General features: G+C 39.7%; 1 protein-coding gene across 2 annotated transcripts; it reads left to right on the top strand.

Annotated features, from left to right (window-relative positions):
* The first annotated feature begins 11417 nt into the window (after nucleotides 1–11417).
* FGG (fibrinogen gamma chain) lies at nucleotides 11418–19479 on the top strand. Of its 2 annotated transcripts, XM_045202792.3 has the most exons (10): nucleotides 11418–11576; nucleotides 11677–11721; nucleotides 11912–12095; nucleotides 12208–12301; nucleotides 13781–13911; nucleotides 14204–14337; nucleotides 15267–15451; nucleotides 16871–17148; nucleotides 18563–18732; nucleotides 19259–19479. In XM_045202792.3, the coding sequence occupies exons 1-10, from the start codon at nucleotides 11499–11501 to the stop codon at nucleotides 19271–19273; spliced, it is 1314 nt and encodes a 437-aa protein (XP_045058727.1). In that variant the 5' UTR covers nucleotides 11418–11498; the 3' UTR covers nucleotides 19274–19479. The 2 variants fall into 2 exon arrangements, with proteins under 2 accessions (XP_045058727.1, XP_024424507.1); XM_024568739.4 differs by lacking the exon at nucleotides 19259–19479 and having other exon boundaries at nucleotides 18563–19242.
* Nucleotides 19480–22929: the final 3450 nt, after the last annotated feature.

Raw genomic sequence — 22929 nt, 5'->3', positions numbered from 1 at the left:
GGAATGGTTTGTAGGATACATTACCTACATGAATCTATGAGGCAGCATGAGTGGAGAGGTCTGTATGTGTCCACGCTCCTGTGCCTGTTACCTAATAGTGAAATAACTTCACCAGCAGGTGTCTCTGTTACATTATGTATCAGAGAGGGTCTGGCTCCCAAGATAGGGCCTGAAATAAAACATACTGCTAAATGGCTTATATTCTTGTCACTAGCTGCAGGAAGTGCTATGTAATCATAGCTCTCGATAATGATGTACGCTATATTAACCCCGTTCACTGTGCAATCCAACAGGTTCCTCCAAGCTCCTCAGGAAATTCGGCACAACTAGGGGATTAACTTCACAGAATACACTAAGGAACAAAATGTATTTACTAGCCAGCTCCCCTGCTTCTGGGTCCACAGAACATGAAATAAGTAAAATGGCTCTTCCACTGGTCATTCTGTATGATGAGACATATGAGCCAACAGTAGAGGTATTCTCCATTGGATATCGTTACCATTCTTTCATTTGAAAGCATTCCGAGGCCTATGCACGGGTGAACTCAAGCCCACAGGCTTTCACTGAGGTGATCTGCAAGGCGTTGGCATGTCTGTAGGACTGGGGCATGAGGCATGGGCAGAGCCATTCCTTCAGCCTCTGTCTGTGCAGTTAGCTGTAAATTCAGGTCCAAGTTCTGTCCTCGGGTCCGTTTATTTTCACGTTGTATTTTCTTCTTGGAAACTCTCATGTCCCCCATTGACTCAACATTGGATCTCATTCCTAAATCCGTCTTCAGCATTCCAATGCCATCGCCTTAGAGGTTTCGCCACGCTTAACATGTTGGAAACTAGACTCATTTTCTCCCTCCGCTAACCCAGTTCCTCCTTCTTATGTTGCTATGTATGTTCATTGTCAACTCTCTGATTCCTCAGAGCTATTATCTTCGACCCTTTCCTCCCTGTGTCTTCCTCACAACTCGACCCTTTCCTAAATGGTCTAGTTCTTTCTAGTCTATTCCTATAAAGTGCTGGAATGTTTCCAAACTATTTCCTGTGCGCCTCCCGTGTGCAAGGACTTCTGTGGCATGTTAAGGCATTGGGTTCGGTAACAGTCTGCATGCCATTCTTTTGACAGCATTGAAGAAATCCTCTTAAAGCAACACATGCCAGTAAATTGATTATCCAAAATTTAATTTTTAGCTTAAATAGGAGAAACTGATATAGCTTGGTCTTTTAAAGGTTCTGTTTGTAACAAGAAATAATTTCAGCATGCCTTCAGTATAAAATATAGCAGAGGAATTATGTGAGCTTTGAACTTGCTGAATAGAAAGACTACTCGTGTAAAGCAGGTGTGGTTCCTCTGCAGACAGCATAAGGCAGTGGGTCTCCTACTTCCCTGCACATGGTGTAGTGATCCCCTAGGGAAGCTTGTTAATAAAATGCAGACTCCTGGGGTCCACACCCAGATATCTCTGATTCAGTAGGTCTGGAAAGGGGCCAAGGAATCTGCATTTTTAAACAAAAGAAAAACCTAAGAATCATCTTAAGAAACAGTTGTGCAGAAGAAAAGTCTAAGTACTTAGAATATTGTCCTTCCATCATGAAATTGCTTCATACAGATACTCTTAGTCACCTAACTTGTGCTATTTGATCCTATAATTCTCTCCCAATAGCTGATTGTTCCCTTCAATTTTATCTGTAGAAGCACATCTCTTTGGTTTCTAGTTTTATCTCAAGTTTAAATTTCAATCTTGGTAGAAGTACCACCATAGGCCGGATCAGTCCTTCATACCTCACTAGTGTGAGTTTCTCAGGTCCTATTCTCTGGAGAGCTGAAAGGAGGAAGAAGGTACCACTGCACACCCGGTTAGGGCAGGATGCTGGGGCCCAGCCGGGAGTCAGGGGCAGGTTTCCTTACAACAGACAGAAGTGTGGGGTCTGAGGTTCAATTCCAAGCTGTAGTTGAGGGGTGTGTGGGGAGGGACCCAAGATCCTGCAACCCAACACCCTGCAAGAACTTCCCAAATGTAGGCCATGACCCCTCTCACTAGTGCTGGCATGGGACATGGGTGAGTGAGTTGGGCTAAGGCATGGGACCAGGACAAAGCTAAGGAAAGGGGCAGGTGAAGGCCTCTTGCCTTTCTTTACGTGATCCTGTGTGCTCTGGACGTTTTCCTTAGGTTAGGGCAAGTGCCTGATAGAGCTCCAAAACACAATACTATATCACTCCCTTCATTTCCCCACCTGCCAGGATTTTATTTAACTTTGTTAAGGTTGTACGGTTTGGTGCGGGCCCACTTATTCCGGACAATGAAAGTAGCTCAGGGGCCTGGGCATAGCCTTCCCTCCTCATCCTTCATATAGTGGGTCAGAAGCAGTGCCCAGTAGCCCCTGGAAATTCCTCCTAGTGCTGTGGCATTCTGGGACTTGTCCAGCCCATTTTATGGATACCATTTAAACTTGGGTTTGTTTTAAAGCATTATATGTTTCCCAAACATTAAATACATGTGAAGTCCCCTTTAGTCAAAAAGTCACACAGAATGTCTCTCTCCCCTCCTGCTGCCACTCAGGTGGAACCATAGCAACATCACTGTGGTTTGTCCGTGGCCCGCTCACTGCTCAGCCCCAGTTCCGTAGCTGACCGGCCCTGTGGCATCTGATGACCATGTTACTCCCAAGAACAGCTTCTCCTCCGAGACAGATGCTTTTGAGCCTGGTGTACTTTGCCTTGTCTTCTCTTGACTGATCTTGTAAGGCCTTAATGGTCATGCGCTTGGCCTCACATTGCATTTTAATATTTTAGTGTTTTAGTAGTATTTAGTATCTAGTAATATTTTACTAAAATATACCTTATTCCTTCAACAAATGTTTATTGAGTGTACTATTTCAAGTGCTGAAGATAATAGCAGATAAAAACCCTTGCCTTCATGGGGCTTCCATAAAATTTATTTTAATTAATTTAGTTTTACATGATTGTAATAATATCTTAACATCTTATGGGGTTGTGCTACCTCATTTAGAATATATGGCTAGTAAGTTATATTGAATGTATTTCTTGGGCGGGGGTGGGCGGGGAGACCTGGAATGCAAGGCTGAGAAGTGTGTACTTAATTGGTTAGCAGATAGGGAGTCCTTGCTGGTTTTTGATGAGGAGAATGACATCATCAGGGCTCCGTCTCAGGACACCAGCTAAGACGGTAGTGTACAGATGGGCTTCGTGGTATTTGGCGGCCAGCTTTCACGGGGCTCCTCTGCTTGCTTTGCTTTCACTCTGTCACTTATCTGGACTGTCAATTCTCTGACAGCCCCAAATAAAAAAGTACCGGTCTGTAAACACGTTGGCTTCAAACTGGCCACATTCCGAGAGGCCTGCAGGTGGCAGTAGTGAGCCAGCCATGAGCTTTGTAACTAACCTCCACACTAAACCTGACAAGTCACCGTAAATCACCGTAAGTCACCTGTCATCTTACGTCACCTTATAGTAGAATGCTTCCCAGACCACCATAGCTCAACCAGCCCCTGGCAGGAGTCTATATCATTCCCTTAAACCTTCTTTATTTTTAATCACGGCCTCTATCATCCGTTGACTTTATGTATGTTATTTACTGCCTCTTTCCCTCCACCAGAGCATAAACCTCTTGACAGGCGGGATTTTGTCTAACTTGTTCATTGTGCGGGATGAGGAGGGCCTAGCCAGTAGTACACGCCCGATAAACATCCGGTTTGAATACCCTGCAGGGGAACATCATGGGACAGTGTGCAACTACCCTTTAACCAATTGGGGGAGGGGGTGCATATTTTATTAAGTATTATTTCAGGAATTTTCCTAGGATAATTCTATAGAGATTCTGTATCAGAGCTACAGACAGTTCGTTTCAGGAAGATGTGAAGAGAGGGTGTGAGAAAGGAGCCTTCCATCCCATAATGAAATGATGCCGTATTGCATACCCATAAAGTGCTAATGGGGTCATTCACCTAATAAATTATAATGGGTAAGATCCACAAAAAGTATTGATATTAGATTATAGGGTAGTTTTCTGACCTAGAGGGGTACACAGTTAAGCAACTGGTTTCCTGGACTTGGGTAAATAGAATTTCCGCTGTGTCGGTTATAACAGATGAAACACTGTGTTCTGAATTTTGACTTAATTTGTTTCTTTAGGGATGAGTGTGTCCTGGTTAGTCCTGCAGGAAGGCCATTGCTCAGTAACCTACTGACACAAAAGGTATCAGCCAAGAATGTGGTTGACACTCTGGTCTTCCTTGCAAAACATTCAGTAAATGTTTGGCTTTTTACAAATCGTGCCATGGCTTACCATTCGGAGGTCACTGCTCCGCCACTCAAGGTAAAGCACACACAGCAGCCCCGGTTTCAGGAAGGCTGATCTGTGTCACCTTCACAGGCGAAGAAAGGTCCTTCAAAATGTCAACATAAAGTTAACTTTTACACATCACTTATTCTTTTGGATTTAACTTTGAATGGAAAGGACTGTAGTGCAATCCCAGTTAGATAGTAAACTAACCCAAGGAGTTAGATAGAATTTAACACACAGCAACAAGTCTCATAAGTATTTCATTTACCTCATTCAAGTCAGAAGCTTCAAGCAAATGCGGGCATTAAGGAAGATAAGATGTCATTTTGTTGTCTCATAACGTTGTCTATTCTTTCTACCCTCCCTCTTTCTTTGGGAATACTACATAATTCTTTTTCTCCCAAGGTAATTTATTTGACAAAATCACCAGAATTTTTATCAAACAGAGAAATGTAACTTGATGCCTTTTTGTTTTACTTTTTCCCACACTTACTTGCTCCAGCTATTATTCTGCTGATCACATTAGTGGCAAAAATTCTTTCAAAGGTTTAGGGGTCTCAAATTGTAATTTCTGTGAAGCTAGAAACGAACACAAGCCATGAACTCAGTAACAGACGAATTTGGTACTGCAACCTAACATCTCCATTCCAATTTGTCTCGATCCAGGGCGGCCTCCGAAATCCCTTAATCTCCAGCCAATATTAAACATGGATGATTCTTGGCCATTTTTGTTTCTGGATATAACTCTGATTAGGACAATCCTTTTTCTGGGCACACTCGCTTGCTTAATTTTCTAAGTCCTAATCAAAGCACTTTTTGAACTCCCCTGCCCCTTGGCCCGATGGCTCAATTGATACATCTGATGAAGCTTTATGAGGTTAAGAAGTTCAAGACCCACCCTATGGCTGGCTGCCCTGCCCCCAGTGAGAACTCCATATGACACGGCCCATGTTGTTTTTCTGTCTTTGATTTACTACACAGTGAAACTAAAAGCACATTGTTCATAGACTTCCAAAAAAATTTTATTTTCACTTTCCATGTGCTATTTTTATAAACAAAGCAAATAGACGAACAGATAACTTTGTTTCCCTTAGTGGGGTATTTTTACTATTATGTTGGACTGATTTTCAACATGCCAACAAATCATTTTCTTTCTATTTTGAGGAAATCCAATTCTGAGGAGTCAGGTTGTAAATTTAGCTCGAGTCTATAAATGGTTTACTTATTAGAAATATGGACATATCATTGTCAGCATTGATTGGAGCTTCCTGGCATCTCCCAATGGATGTATCTTTCTTTAAAGTACTGAAAGACTTGATGAACTGAAGTCCTATTGAACTTGAATCATGCAATTAGCATTGAAAAACTTTCTGTCTATGATTGGACAGACAATATAAGCAGTATAAAACAATTAAAACCCAGGTTTGAGAAAGACTGTAAAAGACCATCCAGCTACCTTGTCTCTAACCCAGAGAAGGAGTTAGAAAGGCAGATTAGACAGACAGACAGACAGACAGATAGATGTCAACATATGTTCCTGTAATCTCTCACACACTTATGCATACACACATGGTGTTTTAGAATCCTTAACCTTTGCTAGGAGCTCATTCTGTCCATGAATCACTTTCATAGTAACATCTTGTATCTGTATATGACCTTAGATCAAGAAGGGCTTTGTGAGTACTTTAGGGGCATGGTTAAGAGTGCAGCATTGGGCCCATGGATCTGAGTCCTTGTTGGGATGCAATAACCTTGCATATATCACCATAACCTCTCAAAGGCTCTCTTCATTTGTAAGACGCAGATAATCACATCTCCCTCTAGGCCTGTTGTGAGGATTAAATGAGAGAATATACAAAATAGCAGCAACTAAACTAGAGCATGACATTGAGCCTTAAGAAGATGCTCAAAATTGGTAGCTCTTTCTATTATTCCTTCAGGCCTACATCATTTCTTCCCCAGGTCAATAAGTCTTAAAGTAACTCTTCCAAATCAAATTTGAATTCAGCAAAGAATTTGGGAGCATAAATGAACAAAACAGACAAGGAGTTCGTAGAGTGACTTGCCCATGCACGTGAAGACTGTTCGCAGTAAATATTATATTTTCAAATCAGAGCACAAATGGTTGATAGGCAATTTGAGAAATTATCATTTCAGTAAGCAAGCCCATTGACCTCTGAATTAAATGATTAAATGATTATTTTGGCTTAAATACTACCTGTGCTCTTTTCTCAGAAGACAAACCTGGAAGTAGAGGAAATTTGATTTAAGAAATATTCTTTTTCCTGGAATTCATCAATCATTTATAATTTATCAGAAGAAAAAAAACAAGCTCAAATGTAGAAGAGAACAAGTTAAAATTTAACAAACCCAGTGACTGAGAGTAGGGCCAAGTAGGCCACTAAATCACTGTTGGCCGTTTTCTCTCAGAAAACATCTTATCTAATAGGGTTAGATTTACAACTTGAGATTGTGGTAAAAAGCAAGTCTTTTCAAATCAAGTCTTTTCTTTAAAGTTGTGATAACACATCTCAGATTCCAATGCAAGTCAGCGAAAAGCCAGGAATACAGGCACTATACCTCTGGGGTTGAAAAAGATAGAATTTCCAATTTTTTTAAGTGTTTACCAACCCCATGCATATGAGATTATATATATATATGTATGCATGTATATGTGTGTGTATATATACATATATATAATACATGTGTAAGATGTAAAACAAAGTTATGAATTAGTATCTTAACTGCAACAAAGCGTATCAATATTTTATGGTCTTCAGCAAGAAGAGCCACAATGACAACATGCTCTATTTGATACGCTTTGATTAAACTCTGATAATAATGACCCTTTTTTGCAAGGTGTGCAGTCTCCTGTTATCATTTCATCTTTGATTGGCGGAGTTAATTGAGGTGGAATCTCCGCCTAAATTAGACACCAGAGGCTTTCTTCTCTGGAGAGTGTGACAGAACCAGTCTGCAGTCAGTAGTGGCAGATCATTCATCATCAGAGAAAACTTTTTGTACTTGGAACAATGAAGCTTGGTCCCCACAAGCCAGATCTACCAATAGTGGTCCCTCTACAATTCCATGTAATAAAATACCTATTTAAACAAATTCCACTTGTCAATTTAAAACATTTGGTGACTCATAAGCCTTATAAACATTCACTTAACACTTTCTGTGAATCAGGCAATGTGCTCAGCACATTATTCCATTGAATCCTGGTAACAGTCCTATGAAGTATTATTTTAAATAATTTTTCTATCTTACTAATGCAAATTTTGCAACTCAAAGAAGTTAAGTAACTTGTCCTAAATGACACAGCTGGTAAATTGTACAAATGGGCTTCGAGCTCCAGAGCTCTTGACAACTACTGACGCATATTCTCTTCGGTTGAGCTATCCTTTCCTTGAAAAGCAATGCCTTAGTCACCTTTTATATTCGAATAAAAAATAGTCAAGAAATAATCATTAGTACAACAAATAAATCATTGTGAATAATCAGTAAGTATATATTTAATGGTATGTATTTTGCCTAGATGCTCATATAGGGAAATGAAGCCTTTCCCTCACTTTCCGCTTCACTCCCTGCCCCATCCCTCTCCACAGAGGCAAACAGTGGTAGGCTCTAGCATGTAATCTCGAAATGATCTTCAATGTACACGCTGACATGTGTGCTTATGTATTCTGTTGTCTTTTAGGGTTTTTGCCTTTGATGTTGTGTATCGTGTTCTTTTATAGGGGGATGGTTTGGCTAGGAAGGCTTTTTTTTTAATGTGGTCAGAATTCATCAATCTTTGCTGGGAGTTCATCTCATATTTAGATACACCTTCCATGCTCAAATATTATGAATGAAATATTAGAAAACATTCCTCATATTTTCTTCTAGCATATTTGTGGATTACTCTATTATATTCCAATAGTTATTTAGTCTGTAATTCATTTTGGCATAAGAAGTTAGGTATGCATGCCAAATTTTTTTTCCCAGATAACTTCCCAGTTGTTCTAATGCCATACTAATGCCATATATTTAATAATTTTTAATATCTTCACTGATATGTAATACCAACTTTATCATACAAAACATCAAAATATACTTAGGCCAATATCTTGATAATACTTATCTACCTAATATGGGCCAGTATCATATTGTTTAAATATATTGTTTTATAATATGTTTTAATATTTGACATAATATTAGATATTTTGGTCCTCAGTCTTCTTGTTTAAAATTTTCTGAGATGATTTTCTCTTTTTTTATTTGAGTTTTGGAAACAGCTAATCTAATTCTTTAAAAAAAAGAAGAAAGTAAGATGAAAAAAGTCTTTTTATAGTTTTATTGGAATATTAATACAGTTCTAAATTATGGAAATTGCTGAGATTTTTAATGATTCTTTTTATTTAGAAATAGAGCATGATTTTTATTTTTCCAATTTTTATTTTATAACCTTAAAGCATTGTTTGGAATTTTTAATGATATTCATTCTATTACTTATTACATTTTTCCTTAGATATTTTATCTGGTCATATTTGTATGGTTGAAATTACATGCGATGTTTTTCTTCCATTATATATTCCAAATGAGCTTTGTTTTAATAGAAGATGGCTATTGATTTCTGATTAGTAATTTTTACACACTCACCTTATCCATAGGTACTTTCTGATTGATTATTTATTTATTTTTACGTAATTATCCTTGACAAAGTCTTTTTTTTTTTTGCATTTGAACGTTTTGAGGGATATTAGAAGTATAAACTTTAAAGGCTTATTTCTAGCTCAATTCAATTCAATACCATCAACTCATTATTGAGTGTTAAATATTGCTATATGCTAGGTGTGGCACCCATAAAATAAGTTTACCATCTAATGAGGTGCATACTGCATATGTGTGTGTGTATGTGTATACATATATATACATATGTATATGTATGTGTGTGTGTGTATATATGTGTATATATATATATATATACATATATATATATATATATTACAAGGTTTCTATAAATGCTATGAAAGAGGCCGAGCTGGCCTGCAGAGTTTTGGGGTTTTATTTGGAGGGAATAGGAATCATGAAACAGGACCTTCAGGTTGTGTAGAAATTTGACAGGCAGAGATGCAGGAGCGCGTACCAAGGCAACCCAGGTAGAGGGTGGCCCATACAAAAAGGAAAACACAATGCACGTTGAGGGGACTTATGTGATTCCATTTGGTTAGACTAGAGGATGCAGGAAACAGAATCGAGAGGGAAAAAGCAGCAAAGGGACAATGACTATGTTTACATTCATTATGGTGGGAGATAGGGAGTCACTGACGGCTTTTGATCAGCTGAATGTCATACTCGAAGCTACATTATAGGAAAACTATTCTGTCATCAGGGTGACAGTTTGGAGCAGGAAGTGCCTGGTGTGGAGGAAGGGAGACCAGTCAGCAGGCAGCACAGACACGCAGTCTGGACAAGAAATAAGAGAGCCTCCTCCAGCATGGCGGCAGTGGAAATAGAAAGAAGGAATAAAATGCAAGTGGCACCGTGAAAACAGTTTTAACAACAAGCTTTGACAACTCATTAGATGAGTAGATAAGGAGAATGAGGAAGTTTGTGGACTTTAATTGGCTGGAGGTCCGATAACATGATTGGCAATAACTGATAAGTCAGAGAGAGGAACCATTAAAGAGGAGAGAAAAGGCCACAAATCTGGTTTTGATATGTTCACCTTGTTATAATATCATTAATTATTTACTGAGTAGGAACATTATCTTTGCTTCAAGTCAACACATAAATATTCCTTTGTAAAGATTTAGAAGTAAAGTGTTAGCATTTCTTTCAATCTTAGACATATTTCTCTTACTAATATATTTAACCAAAATCTGCAGGAGGCTTGGTTTCAGGGGAGGAAACGAGTGATAACCAGAACAGGAATATTAACAATAGCACTGATACACAATTACAGATGATCGACAAGAGATGGTGACAAATGTGTTTTCCCAACACACCAGGAAGCTGTGAGGGCAGAGCCAACAGGCTGGCCTTTCCCTGGTAGCTCATTTACCCCTTTTCCTCCAGTTTAGGCTTCTAGTCACAAGACGGGAGGTGTGTTTTTCTCACCCCTACCTCCTGCATCTAGGCTTTCCCCTGAGGTGAGGAGATGGAACCTCAGAAAAACAAAGAAGGCTCCTGAGAGGCTCCCCTCTGCCTGCCGGGTGCTGCTGTGCCCCCAGGGCTGGAAGACCAAGGGAGAGTTGGGCTCAGGAGTGCACTGAGGGCTGAAAACCCATGCAGATGGTCAACATAGGGGCGGAAAGGGTTAAAAGGTGCAAACTTTCAGTTACTAAAGGAGTAAGCCCTGGATATATCATGTTATACTTAACAATACTATATTGTGTATTTGAAAGTTGCTAAGAGAATAGCTCTTAAAAGTTCTCATTCCAAGAAAGGAATCTGTAACTGTGTGTAGTGATGGATATTGACTATGGTGATCATTTCACAGTATATAAAAATACTGAATTACGATGTTGTACAGCTAAAACTAATATAATGCTATGTGCCAATTGCATCTCAATTTTTTAAAAAAGAAAGGAAAAAGATAACGATCAACACAGAGGGGCAGGGATATATTTCCAGGGTCATTTGTTTGGGGAACAAATTGGGACCTGGTAGAAAGCAAAGTCTCCTCCTGCCATAGCCCCAGGTTAAAAAATAATTATATGACCTAATCCATGGGCTAAGAAAGGGCTTTCAGGAATTGGGTTATGGCACCAGGCTCCATCTTAAGGTTGGACTGGGTTTGCTCTGGTCGAGGTCAGCTGGCTGGGTTTGTTCTGGTGGAGGTCAGCTGTCGGTGTTTGCTCTCCCCACCGCATACTGGAAGAGGTTGCATCATGCAACTTCCCAGGTGCTCCTCCCTCCTCTTAGCCATGGCTCATGCTTCACTAGCCATTGCAGATGAATTGGCTGCGGAGGAGAAAGGTTGAACTGAGCCAAAAAAGGAGGAGCTTAAACTGGTGTGCAAAATCTGGGAACCTGACTGAGCATAGGCTGGGGGCTGGGATGAGGGAAAAGAGACATCCCCCAGGTGAGAAGGCCCCGTGATCAGCTCCAGCCAGTGGCAGTCCTGGGCCTCCGCAGAGCTTACATAAAGGGACAAGTGGAGCCTGAGAGGCCACAGTGCTCATACTTACAAGGTTGGAGCACAAGGCACCCCGGCATCATGAGTTGGTCCTTGCACCCCCGGAGTTTAATCTTCTGCTTCTACACTCTTCTGTTGTTCTCTTCAACATGCCTAGCTGTAAGTGTGCTCTCTCCAAAGCGCATTTGTTTTCAATGGAAAGCTGAAAAACAGGAAAAGATATGTAAACTAGTGAAATTTCTGTATTTTTCTCCTCTAGTATGTTGCCACCAGAGACAACTGCTGCATCTTAGATGAAAGATTTGTAAGTAGTTTTTATGTTTCTTGCTGTGTTTGGGCTGCAGAGGGGCAGAGGAATAAAAGGAATTCTGTCACAAATATTATTTGGCATTTTAAACTCTTTTAACATAGTCTAGCTTTTATCTATTTTTATGAATAGATTTTAAGTGCAGCCTGGATCAAGATTTTAAATCACTCTGTTGTTGAACTTTCAGGGTAGTTATTGCCCGACTATGTGTGGAATTGCAGATTTCCTGTCCAACTACCAAAACGAAGTAGAAAAGGATCTGCAGTCTTTGGAAGACATCTTAAATCAAGTTGAAAACAAAACGTCAGAAGCCAAAGAACTGATCAGAGCCATCCAAGTGAACTACAATCCCGATGAGCCATCACAACCAAGTGAGGGACTTAAGGAGAATACTGACCGAGGAAATAATTTATACAGTTCTTTTGCTGTTGTTTTAGTGGTTCTCTTTGCCTGAGCATGTTTGTCTCTTATCTCATGTTACAGATGGTGTAGAAAAAGCCACCAAGAATTCCAAGAAAATACTGGAAGATATTTTGCGATTTGAAGAATCAATTATATCACATGCTTCCAGTATTCGGTACGCATTTCTGTTTTAACTTACTCTCCAAGAGGGATTGAGGTTTTATTTAATATTGCACACTACGGGGAAAATAATTTTTTTCCACTTCTAATATCCAAGTGGCATTGCACCTCCACCACATGGTGGAGCAAGCATGTTAGTGCCCTGTGAATTGGATTGGGTTCTAATCGCTCTTTAACAGTCATATGGGAAAAGACATTTGAAGACAATCAAATGTCTTCAAATGCTCTCATGGCCTTATTTATCAAAATGTTTCTTCCCCCCACCACCATTTGTCTCACAAAATAAGTTCAAATGAGAATTTGGGTGTGGAGACTAAAATTCTCTTTATAAGATTGTCAACAAATTGATGGTGAGGAATAAGCAAGCGGAGGCATGGCAAAGATATTGGCTACAAAAGTTAAAAGTCGAAGTGTAACAAACATGATATAAAGCTGTGTTGGTCATGGCACAATGAACCTGCAATTATGTACTCTCCTGCCTTCCCCTGAAAGTAAAATGTCTTTATTAACAACTTCCCGGAGACTCATTAACTTCCTGAACATAGAGTCTAAGAGACAGTTGTAATTTCCTCAATTTTTATTTCTACATTGTTTTCAAAACAGCTTCAGAAATAACGATAAATGGTGGCTTGGGAGAAATGGCCCAGAAGGGATCACTCCTCTTTCTGGTATCAGAGGGCCATGGTTAGTAATGTTATAAGTTGCATTATTGTTGCCCATCATTGAAGTTGAGAAGGCTAGCATGCAGAAACTTTCTAAGGTGTAGTAGAGAAAGGTGTCATGTAAGAGTGGTCAAATACTTTTTGCATCCGTCTTCACGGAAAGACACAATAGTCTGTGCACTGTAGACAGTTTTGGTGCATTTCTGAATATGTAGGGCAACCTTGCACGAACTACAGAGGCAGGCTTTTTACTTCCCCCAGCCTTTCCCCAAAGCCATGTAAACAGAAACTTTAAGGTGGTCAGGAAAGTGTCTATTGTCTTATTACGTGTAAGATAATGTCCCAGGTCCTTTCCCCATGTAAGTTATAGATTACAGACCTTAAAGAGGTCCTCAGTGGACTCACAAGTGAAAAGCATAATGCAGCACATGTGAATTAATGAACAAAGCCTTTTCTTCCCTGAGAATATCAGGTCTAAAGAACGATCACCAGGCAGCCTTCCTCTTAACCAGGCTCTCACTCAATCAGGTCGTTATCTGCTGCCCCGATACAGAAGGGAAACATCAGAATGACCCTGTTTAATGACAATGGCATTAATGATAATGGACAAGGCCTTCCTTATCTTCTTTCCAAGACTGCTTAGAATTTTAACTTCCCTCAGTGAAGCAACACCATTTTAGAGTTTTCCCAAGAAATGGAGTAATGCATCAGAAAGTAATTCCCGAAAAGATAAGGTAGTGTTTTTAAATGAAAATGCAAAGTTATACCTCTGAAGGGAATGCTCTATTATTATCTCACTCTTCGGCTTGTAGATTTTTGCAGGACATATATAATTCAAACAGTCAGAAGATCGCTACCCTGAAACAGAAAGTAGCCCAGCTTGAAGATCAGTGTCAGGAACCTTGCAGAGACACAGTGCAAATACATGATATAACAGGGAAAGGTAAGTGACAGATTGATACGGGGTCGCCTTCATCAAAGCGAAAAGATTTCCTGTTTTGGAATGTATAGGAATAACTTTGAAAGTGCCCAGTCATTAAATCTAAAACGTCCCATTGCTTTGACTTTTTTTCGAGTAGTTAAAAATAGTTCAAAGGGAATGATAATGTGAGAAGTAACAGAAAACTTCATGGGAAATGAATAGTTGGCAGCTTGTTAAAAGCTCACGTTCAAGGCTGGAACAGTCTTACCTGGATTTCAAGCCATAGTAAATGCTTCTTCTTCTTCTTCTTCAGATTGTCAAGACATTGCCTATAAAGGAGCCAAACAGAGTGGGCTGTACTTTATCAAACCTCTGAAAGCTAAGCAGCAGTTCTTAGTCTACTGTGAAATTGATGAATCTGGAAATGGATGGACGGTGCTTCAGAAGGTATTTTTCCCTCACCATGTGCATTTAATAAACACTTATATAAGCATCTGCCTTATGCTGGATACTTTTCTAAGTGCCTTGTGAACATTAACTCAATCCTCGAAACTACCCTGTGAGGTAGGCACAATTATTACCTCTATTTACAGAGGAAGAAACTTAGGCACGGGAGGTAAAGTAACTTAAGATCATACAATTAACTAGTAGTAACGAAGTTAGGATTTGAAACCGGGCAGTCTGGTTTCAGAGCCTGTGCTTTGACTCGACGCTCTGCTCTCAGTGCTATTGTAGATACATGATACCACATAGTCACAGAATCATTGTGACAAAAAATAAACTAGAAGGGACCTGTTTCATCACTTAGATCAAGACCTATGGCTGCCAATTCCAAAAATATAACGTGCCCCAGAGGATAAAGTTGGGCTATTCCAAGGAAGGACCCCCTGTTTCCTATCTGCCAGTCCCTGGCCTCTTCGGCAATGCTTTCTTGTTTACCTCTGACCACGGTTACAACTAATCCTGCAGGGGGCGCCCAGAGGGCGTGTTTGATCGAACCTCTGGTTGGCAGACAGGTTGAGCAATGAGTTGACCTTTCCACCATCGGTACAAAAATCAGCAAATTCAAGCTGAAGTTCTGAGGTCCTCTAAGTGTCTTCTAAAAACTACCACTAATTTAGAATTTACCATGTGCCAGGCATCCTTTAAGTGTTTCTCCTACATGGTCTCATGTCATCCTGTAACAACACTAAGAAGTAAGCATCATCATTCTTATTTGGCAGATGAGGAAATCCAGGCAGCTTGACCAAGGTCATTTAGTTAATAAATGATGGGATCATACTGTCCACATTTTCAACAAATGTTTATAATATTTTCTTTATGTGTGCCGATCATCCGCCCATTCTTTCCTTTTGCCTATGCACTTGTGTAATCAGAGGCTTGATGGAAGTGTGGATTTCAAGAAAAACTGGATTCAGTACAAAGAAGGGTTTGGACATCTGTCTCCTGATGGCACCACAGAATTTTGGCTGGGAAATGAGAAGATTCATTTGATAAGCACACAGTCTACCATCCCATATGCGTTAAGAGTGCAGCTGGAGGACTGGACTGGCAGAACCAGGTACTGTTTTAGAAAGGGCTTCTTGTTGTCTGGAATGTGCATTCTCCAACCAACGATGGACCAATGGCAAAGACACTCTGACACATGCCAAGAGCACAGCCAGCCACTTCCCCCACAAGGCATTTTGGTTCTTGGGCAGCCCAAAGAGACAGGTCCTGTGCAGGATGGATCCGAGTATTTTGGTGCAATCTATTCACCCTGGAACCGTACAGAATAATCACTGATATTTACTGAACACTTAGTATTTATCAGAAATCAAGCATGAAATTATAATTTAATCTAGTCCTAATAACTCTTTCATGAAGCAGATAATAGTATTACTCCCATTTTACAAATTAATTTTCCCAAGGTCATATTGCTATCATAGTGTAAAGGTGGGACTTGAACATAGGTAGTTTGACTCTACAGATTGTCTTCTTAAGACTATCCTGGTTGAAAAGTGAATCCATCCTTTCCCGATTTCCCAGATACCTTAAAATTAAATCAGCTGGCTCCTTTAGTGAGGGGGAGCCCCCTCTATGCTCAGAGCTACCTGGGGGCTTTGAGCGTTGGATACCTAATGAAAATTCAGAAAAATACCCAACTCCCTTTATATGAGATAATGAATTATGCTTTCTGGCCAAACACATACTTTTATTATTTTAAATTTTTACCTGGAAAGTGCCATAGTCAGTACATTTGCTCCTATGAAAACATCTTCCATTTCACAAGTACTGGAGATCAGGGAAGAAGCTGAATGTTCTCTGGAAATCCATGTTCATGTACCAAGGCCCATTCTTCCCTGAGCTCCATAGAATTCTGGCCCTTATTCATATTGTTTTTCCCAGGGGAGAATCTCTCTCTGATCTCCCAGTTCATGTTTTGTGGGCCACACAGGGCCCACCTCTTCTGTGTGGCCCTCTAGGAGGCCCTCCTTATTGCCACTACCATGTTGCCTTGGGAAAAAACAGTCCCTTTAAGACTCACCCTTCAAATTGTATGAGTAGCTAAAGGGGCTGTAGCTCCTTTGAGTTTGTTGCTTTAGTTAATGGTTACTCAGTGTCAGCTAATTACTGTGGTTTATGATAACTGTGTGAACAATGCTAACCACTTAGATGAAAGTGAAAATATAAAATCAGTCAAATTCATCCACACATCTGATAATAGGATCCTATAGGCAAAAAGCATTAAAATGGCTGAAGTTTTTAGTTTTCTTTGAAATGCCAGGAAGGCTTCTAGACCATTCTGGTTGGTGCTGATGAGCTCTGAACTGGCTCATACAGCCATTGCCTCTTACCAAGTTTGCAGAAGACTTCATTCAAAGAGCACATTGCAGACTTAAGAAGCAAAGTTAAAAATTCCAAACAATTGTCCTATAGGAGAGGATACTTCTGAGGTCCCGAATGAGGCTCACGATATGATGTGTCTATTTCTTTATAGTACTGCGGACTATGCCATGTTCAGGGTGGGACCTGAAAGCGACAAATACCGCCTGACATATGCCTACTTCATCAGTGGAGATGCTGGGGATGCCTTTGATGGCTTTGATTTTGGTGATGATCCTAGCGACAAGTTTTTCACATCCCACAATGGCATGCAGTTCAGTACCTGGGACAATGACAATGATAAGTTTGATGGTAACTGTGCTGAACAGGATGGATCTGGTTGGTGGATGAACAAGTGTCATGCTGGTCACCTCAATGGAAACTATTACCAAGGTATGACTTTCTTCCTTAGATGTATGAGTTAATGTGTAATCTATATTTTTATAAAAGGTATACATAGATAAAAGGAAGTGAGAAATAATTAGTAAAGATATTAGGGGGCTTATTATATAGTTCTTGATTTTAAGCTGGAATTGGATAACTATGCTTATATCTCAAATTGGTCCTTCTATCAGAACTCCATCCACCTGCTGCAAAACAGCCAGTGGTCTGTCATTGCGCCTGAAATTACCACCATCAGAGTTGACACGTTGGGTCATGGTATCTCCTTCAGATTTCCCATATCTATGACCTGGATGGACTAACCCTGCCGTATTTATACTAGTTAACACATTAGCCTGGCTCAGCTACACATGAGCAGTATATCAGGTACAACCAGTGAGCAGCAAACCGGTGTCCAGAGGGATGGAGTAAAGAGCAGGAAGTGTTGGTAAGGACAGGAGTCCATGGGAGCTTGAGAGGAGAACAGTCCAGCCTAAGAGTCTAGACCCTTACTTCAGGATGGGAGAAGGCGAGCTATAGTTTGCGCTAAGGCTGGAGTGGTTACAAACACTGGTTTTACTTCCTGACAAACTATTGTTATTACACAACATTTATGTGCGAGGAAGCCCTACTGATGCTAAAAGATCCATTAAGATGAGCAGTTACCTCCTCAGGGCATTGCCCTGGCCAATAGATGCCTTAAAGTCCTTTAAAAATGATTTAAATTCACCTCTCGCTTTCACAAGTTTTTTTGTTTGTTTGTTTGTTTGTTTTAAAAACCTAGTTTATCTTTGCACCTACAAACCATGTAATTAGAAGACATTCTCAGGGAAGGAGTTGACCCGTATGCCCCGGAGTAGCCATGTTGATGGCCAGTATTGGACCCAGATATTCTGTTACAAAATTACATGAGATCTGCTGCCCAAGGACAAGGATAAGGCCCATCAACCTACTCTCCACTGTATAGTGGAGATGTGAAATAACATTCTGGAACTGTTTTCTAAAGTCCCTCATACTTTGCAGTACGATTGTGTTTTCAGATGACTTGAGACCATCTGATCAGGAATCGTGACTCCTGCCATTCCAACTTACTTGCAGAAAGATGGTCCGTAGTAGCTGAGTCCAGATGGTCACACTCAGGGAGAGAGACCAACTGGGGAAACTGGGGTTCTAGCCCTTTTAGTAGGGAATATATTTAAAGTATGAATGTGACCAGAAAGTATAACACAGATGTAAGGGGTTGTTTAAGAATCCATTTATTTTCATTGTAAGTGGAGGTTTTAGGAATCCTTAGGGATATTTTCAGTTAATTGCTAGCACTATAAATTTGATGTGAAAATGGGCATCATAACTGACAGTTCTTTACAGACCCTCTGAGGTACGGAAACACAGGAGCAATGATATGTCCATCTACAATTTGTCTTAGGTGGCACTTACTCAAAAGCATCTACTCCTAATGGTTATGATAATGGCATTATTTGGGCCACCTGGAAGTCTCGTTGGTATTCCATGAAGAAAACCACCATGAAGATAATTCCCTTCAACAGACTCACCATCGGACAAGGGCAGCAGCACCAGCTTGGGGGAGCCAAACAGGTCAGCCCGGAACACCATGTTGAAATAGAGTATGACGAAAGCGGTTTACCCTGAGAATCACTGTTCATTTCTATTAACTCACAACATTTCGGAAACTTTCCTGAAAGTTTCTTTTCATTTTCTCTCACCATATTCATCAATTTTGTCTTTTATTAAGGATGTTAAGACTTAAATGGAAATTAGAACTTAGTTTGGATTGTATTCCCAAATTATTGAACTCAGAGTTATTTACAATTTGTTTATGTCATGCAATAACAGTTTTGCATATTTCCTAGGTGTATATGAAATAATTGTCATATTTTTTTACATTTTAATGACCACATGTCATTTTGTCTTGGTGACTTTTAAAAATTATGTCTTATTATGTCTTAAATGTTTTTAGTATATACTAACAAAATAGGACTAAACTCTAGCATTTCAAATGCCTAAGTATTTTTCCATGTGTATTACCTTAAATACTTTATATTTCATTATTTTTAAATGGAAACAATTATATCTTTTTAATGTATTTTTGTTTTGGTCATAGGCTGGAGACGTGTAAAAGACCATTTCAAAAGTGATTTACTTTTTCAAAAGGACTTTATTTGAACAGATAAATGTAATATTTTTCATATGGGACAATGGACTTGTAAAGCCTCCCTTCGTTTTAAGAGAACAAAAACCCATGTTGAAAACTCCGCTGACAGTTTTATGCTGGTGATAATTTATCGACATGTCATTTCAATAAACTTTTGTTTCCTAACATTAGACACATGGTACCTTTTCTTGACCACTAAAAATCCCCACTATTCTTCAATTTAGTAATTACAGTTGGGCAATCATCAGGACTTGCTGAGTTGTCACTGTGCACTAAACATTATACCTGCCTGTTGGGGAGTTAACGAAAAAAAAAATCATGGCTTTTTCCTTCCAGGGGATATGAAAGAAACACAAATACAGTAACCCGAAGTGGCAAAATTTGACACAAAAACCAAACACAAGTCATAATCACGTAACAAGATTCAAAGTACCTGAAGAGCAGCCGGAGACATAAGGGCTGTTTGAAAATTCTACCAGCAGAACCTTTTGGCTCCGGACTCCCGTGGCCAGATGTGGGCATTCTGAAAGGACCGGAACCCAGAGCAGAGAGCTTTAGGGAACAGTCTGCTCAGTCCCTCCCTGGTAAACACCATGCTCAGTGGGGTGGAGCCATGACTTCATTCTGAACCCAGGGACATTGATTCTTAGCAGCCAGGGATGAGGGAGCACCAACTTTCTGTAAGGAGCAGTCCAGTCTATATAAGCTGGCATAAGAGTGACCTTATAAGCAATTGACTCATTCTATGAGGGGAGGATTGGGTTGATCTGAAATCCTGAGTTTTGGCTTTGGATTCTCTTCTTTTCCACAATTTCTGTCTTAATTGTCTTACTTCCTTGTTCTCATGACTCTTGATTTTAAAATATCCTATTGAGATTAGAGTAAATACATAACTAAGTACCTGTGAGACTTTGGGAAATAGGAATGCTTAGCTTCGTGCTTGCAGCACTCATTAATTCATGTACCCGTGAAGGACTTACAACCACTAACATTTATGGAACGTGTTTGTCGTACTGGACACTGTGCTGAATGAATGTTGGGCGCAGAGTGCACAGTACTATTCTCCTCTCTCCCAGACCTGCTCTATTCCGCCCAGTTCTCAAGTTCCAAACAACCAAGAACTCATCCTCTGGTCTTCCTTATTCCTCCCTCCCCATGTCACCAAGTCTGTCAAATCCACCTCTAAATGTTTCTTATGGTCATTTCTTTTTCTGTACCCACTGCCACATTCTAGGGGGGATACACATCTCTTGCCAGGACAATGGCACTCACCTTCTTCCTGTCCTTCATCGTGCCTCCACCCTTGTCTGCCCCCACCTCGTCATGCTCCAAACTACTTCTAAGCTCTTAATGCATACAGTCTACCCTGTAAAGTCCTTTAGGTGAGCAGTTTGGTCATAGATAGGAAGAGGTATATAAATATTAATGTTTTGATGCAATAATATGATATCAGTGATTTAGCCCAAGGAAACTTTTTGAAAAAGAAAATAACTTCACAAGATCTCAGAAATATGAATATAGCCATTTATTAAATGACAGTGGGAAATTTAGAAATTATTTAGCAGCAGAAGACTGCACAATCAAGGTAGTTTATTAGTATAATGGAATAGAAAGCAATGATTACATAATAAGCATTATATCTGACCATGAACATGGAAACATTTACAAAATAAGTGAAATTTTAGGGTGAAAAACAATTCTACAATGATAATATAAAAAGTATATATGCATATACAGTTCAAACAAAATATAATCTTGACATATATGCATTATCTGTGCATACTTGTTCTCCCCCAACCAATATATAATGTAAAATTTTATAAACATACTAAACACAAAATAAATATAAAGAAGTTCAAATGTTTATGTTGGCCACTCTGACTGGTGTGAGATGGTACCTCATTGTGGTTTTAATTTGCATCTTTCTGATGGCTAGTGATGCTGAGCAACTTTTTGTATGTCTCTGGGTTCTGTGTATGTCTTCCTCGGTTGCAGAGGACATGGAGAAAAGGGAACCCTAGTACATTGTTGGTGGGAATGCAGGCTGGTGCAGCCACTGTGGAAAACAGTATGGAATTTCCTCAAGAAAACTAAAAACGGAACTGCCTTTTGACCTAGCAATTCCGCTGCTGGGATTATACCCTAAGAGCCCTAAAACACCAATCTAAAAGAACCTATGCACCCCAATGTTCATAGTAGCACAATTTATAATAGCCAAGTACTGGAAGCAACCTAACTGCCATCAGCAAATGAGTGGATCAAAAAACTATGGTACATTTACACAACGGAATTCTACACAGCAGAGAGAAAGAAGTAGCTTATACCCTTTGCAACAGCATGGATGGAACTGGAGAACATTATGCTAAGTGAAATAAGCCAGGTGGTGAGGGACAAATACCATATGACCTCACCTTTAACTGGACAATAATCAACAGAAGAAAAAAGCAAACAAAATATAACCAGAGACATTGAAGTTAAGAACAATCTAACAATAGCCAGAGGGGAGGGGGGAAGGGATAGTGGGGAGAAGGGTTTTCAGGAACTACTATAAAGGACACATGGACAAAACCAAGGGGGATGGTGGAAGCAGGGGAGGGAGGTGGGTTTGGCTGGGGTGGGGTAGAGAGGTGGGGAGAAAATGCAGACAAGTGTAATTGAACAACAATAAACTAATTTTAAAAAATAAGAAGAAGTTCAAATGTTTCTGCTTTTTTCCATGGTCACTTGTCCAATGCTCCTTCTAAAATATCAACTAAAAACATTTTTCAAAAACATTTTGGAGTCCCCTGTTTTGTGAATATCCTGAGTACATTTGGTCTGTGTGTTGGGTAATCCAGCATCAATTGGTAAGGCAGAGCTTCTAACTTGCCTTTTATACACCCGTGCATTGCTTGACTTATAATCAGTACATATTAATTTTGTAGTTAATTAAAAAACCTACTGAAGTAGAGAAAAACATATGAACTTCAAGATTCCACTTGTGTAGTTATTACTGAAGGGCTACAGTTTAACAAAGTATGAGATATACTTTCAGACTCAAGTGAATCATGGCTCCACAAATAAAATGGAAATTGAAATGATTATCTTGATCAATTAACTTTTAGAAATCTACTTTTAAGTGAATTAAAGGCTTTGAGACTTGCTAGGCCGAGTATTTTTCCTCACAACTCAAATCACAGATAACTATTACTCAACCTTTCCCTTCACTTTCCTGGGCATAAAACACTCAGGTCACTGCAAAATAGGGAGGCTGAGTACAGAGCAGTGTGCGCAGTCACACACTCTGAAACACCTGCAGAGGGAAGCTTCCCAAAAGGAGAGCACAGATGTACTCATACCACGACTTCAGGTCATGCACCTCCAGGGCAGCATTCTGTAATCACCAGACAGGAGTAATCATTTATTGTACAAATTTCAGGACTTCTAAATATATCTCTGAAGTGTTACAGCCCCCCACCCCCAATTCTCCTTCTGTTTAGTGGTTTTACTTTAAAAACCATCTTTCAGATGTGTGGGTGGGTTGAAAATGACTGGAAAATGAAGAAATATAAGTACAGACAACATATCTGAGATCTTTACAAGATCTAAAATTCTTTGACTCTGACTTTAATCAGTGTACA

The sequence above is a fragment of the Desmodus rotundus genome, chromosome 9, assembly GCF_022682495.2.
Source record: "Desmodus rotundus isolate HL8 chromosome 9, HLdesRot8A.1, whole genome shotgun sequence".
Lineage (NCBI taxonomy): Eukaryota > Metazoa > Chordata > Mammalia > Chiroptera > Phyllostomidae > Desmodus > Desmodus rotundus.
This window is presented reverse-complemented; position numbering and strand designations above follow the sequence as displayed.

Coding starts and splice junctions, on each gene's coding strand:
- FGG (XM_024568739.4), top strand. CDS start 11,499: ATGAGTTGGTCCTTGCACCCCCGGAGTTTAATCTTCTGCTTCTACACT. Junction 11,722..11,911: donor GCATCTTAGATGAAAGATTT/GTAAGTAGTTTT, acceptor TTGAACTTTCAG/GGTAGTTATTGCCCGACTAT. Junction 13,912..14,203: donor ACATGATATAACAGGGAAAG/GTAAGTGACAGA, acceptor CTTCTTCTTCAG/ATTGTCAAGACATTGCCTAT.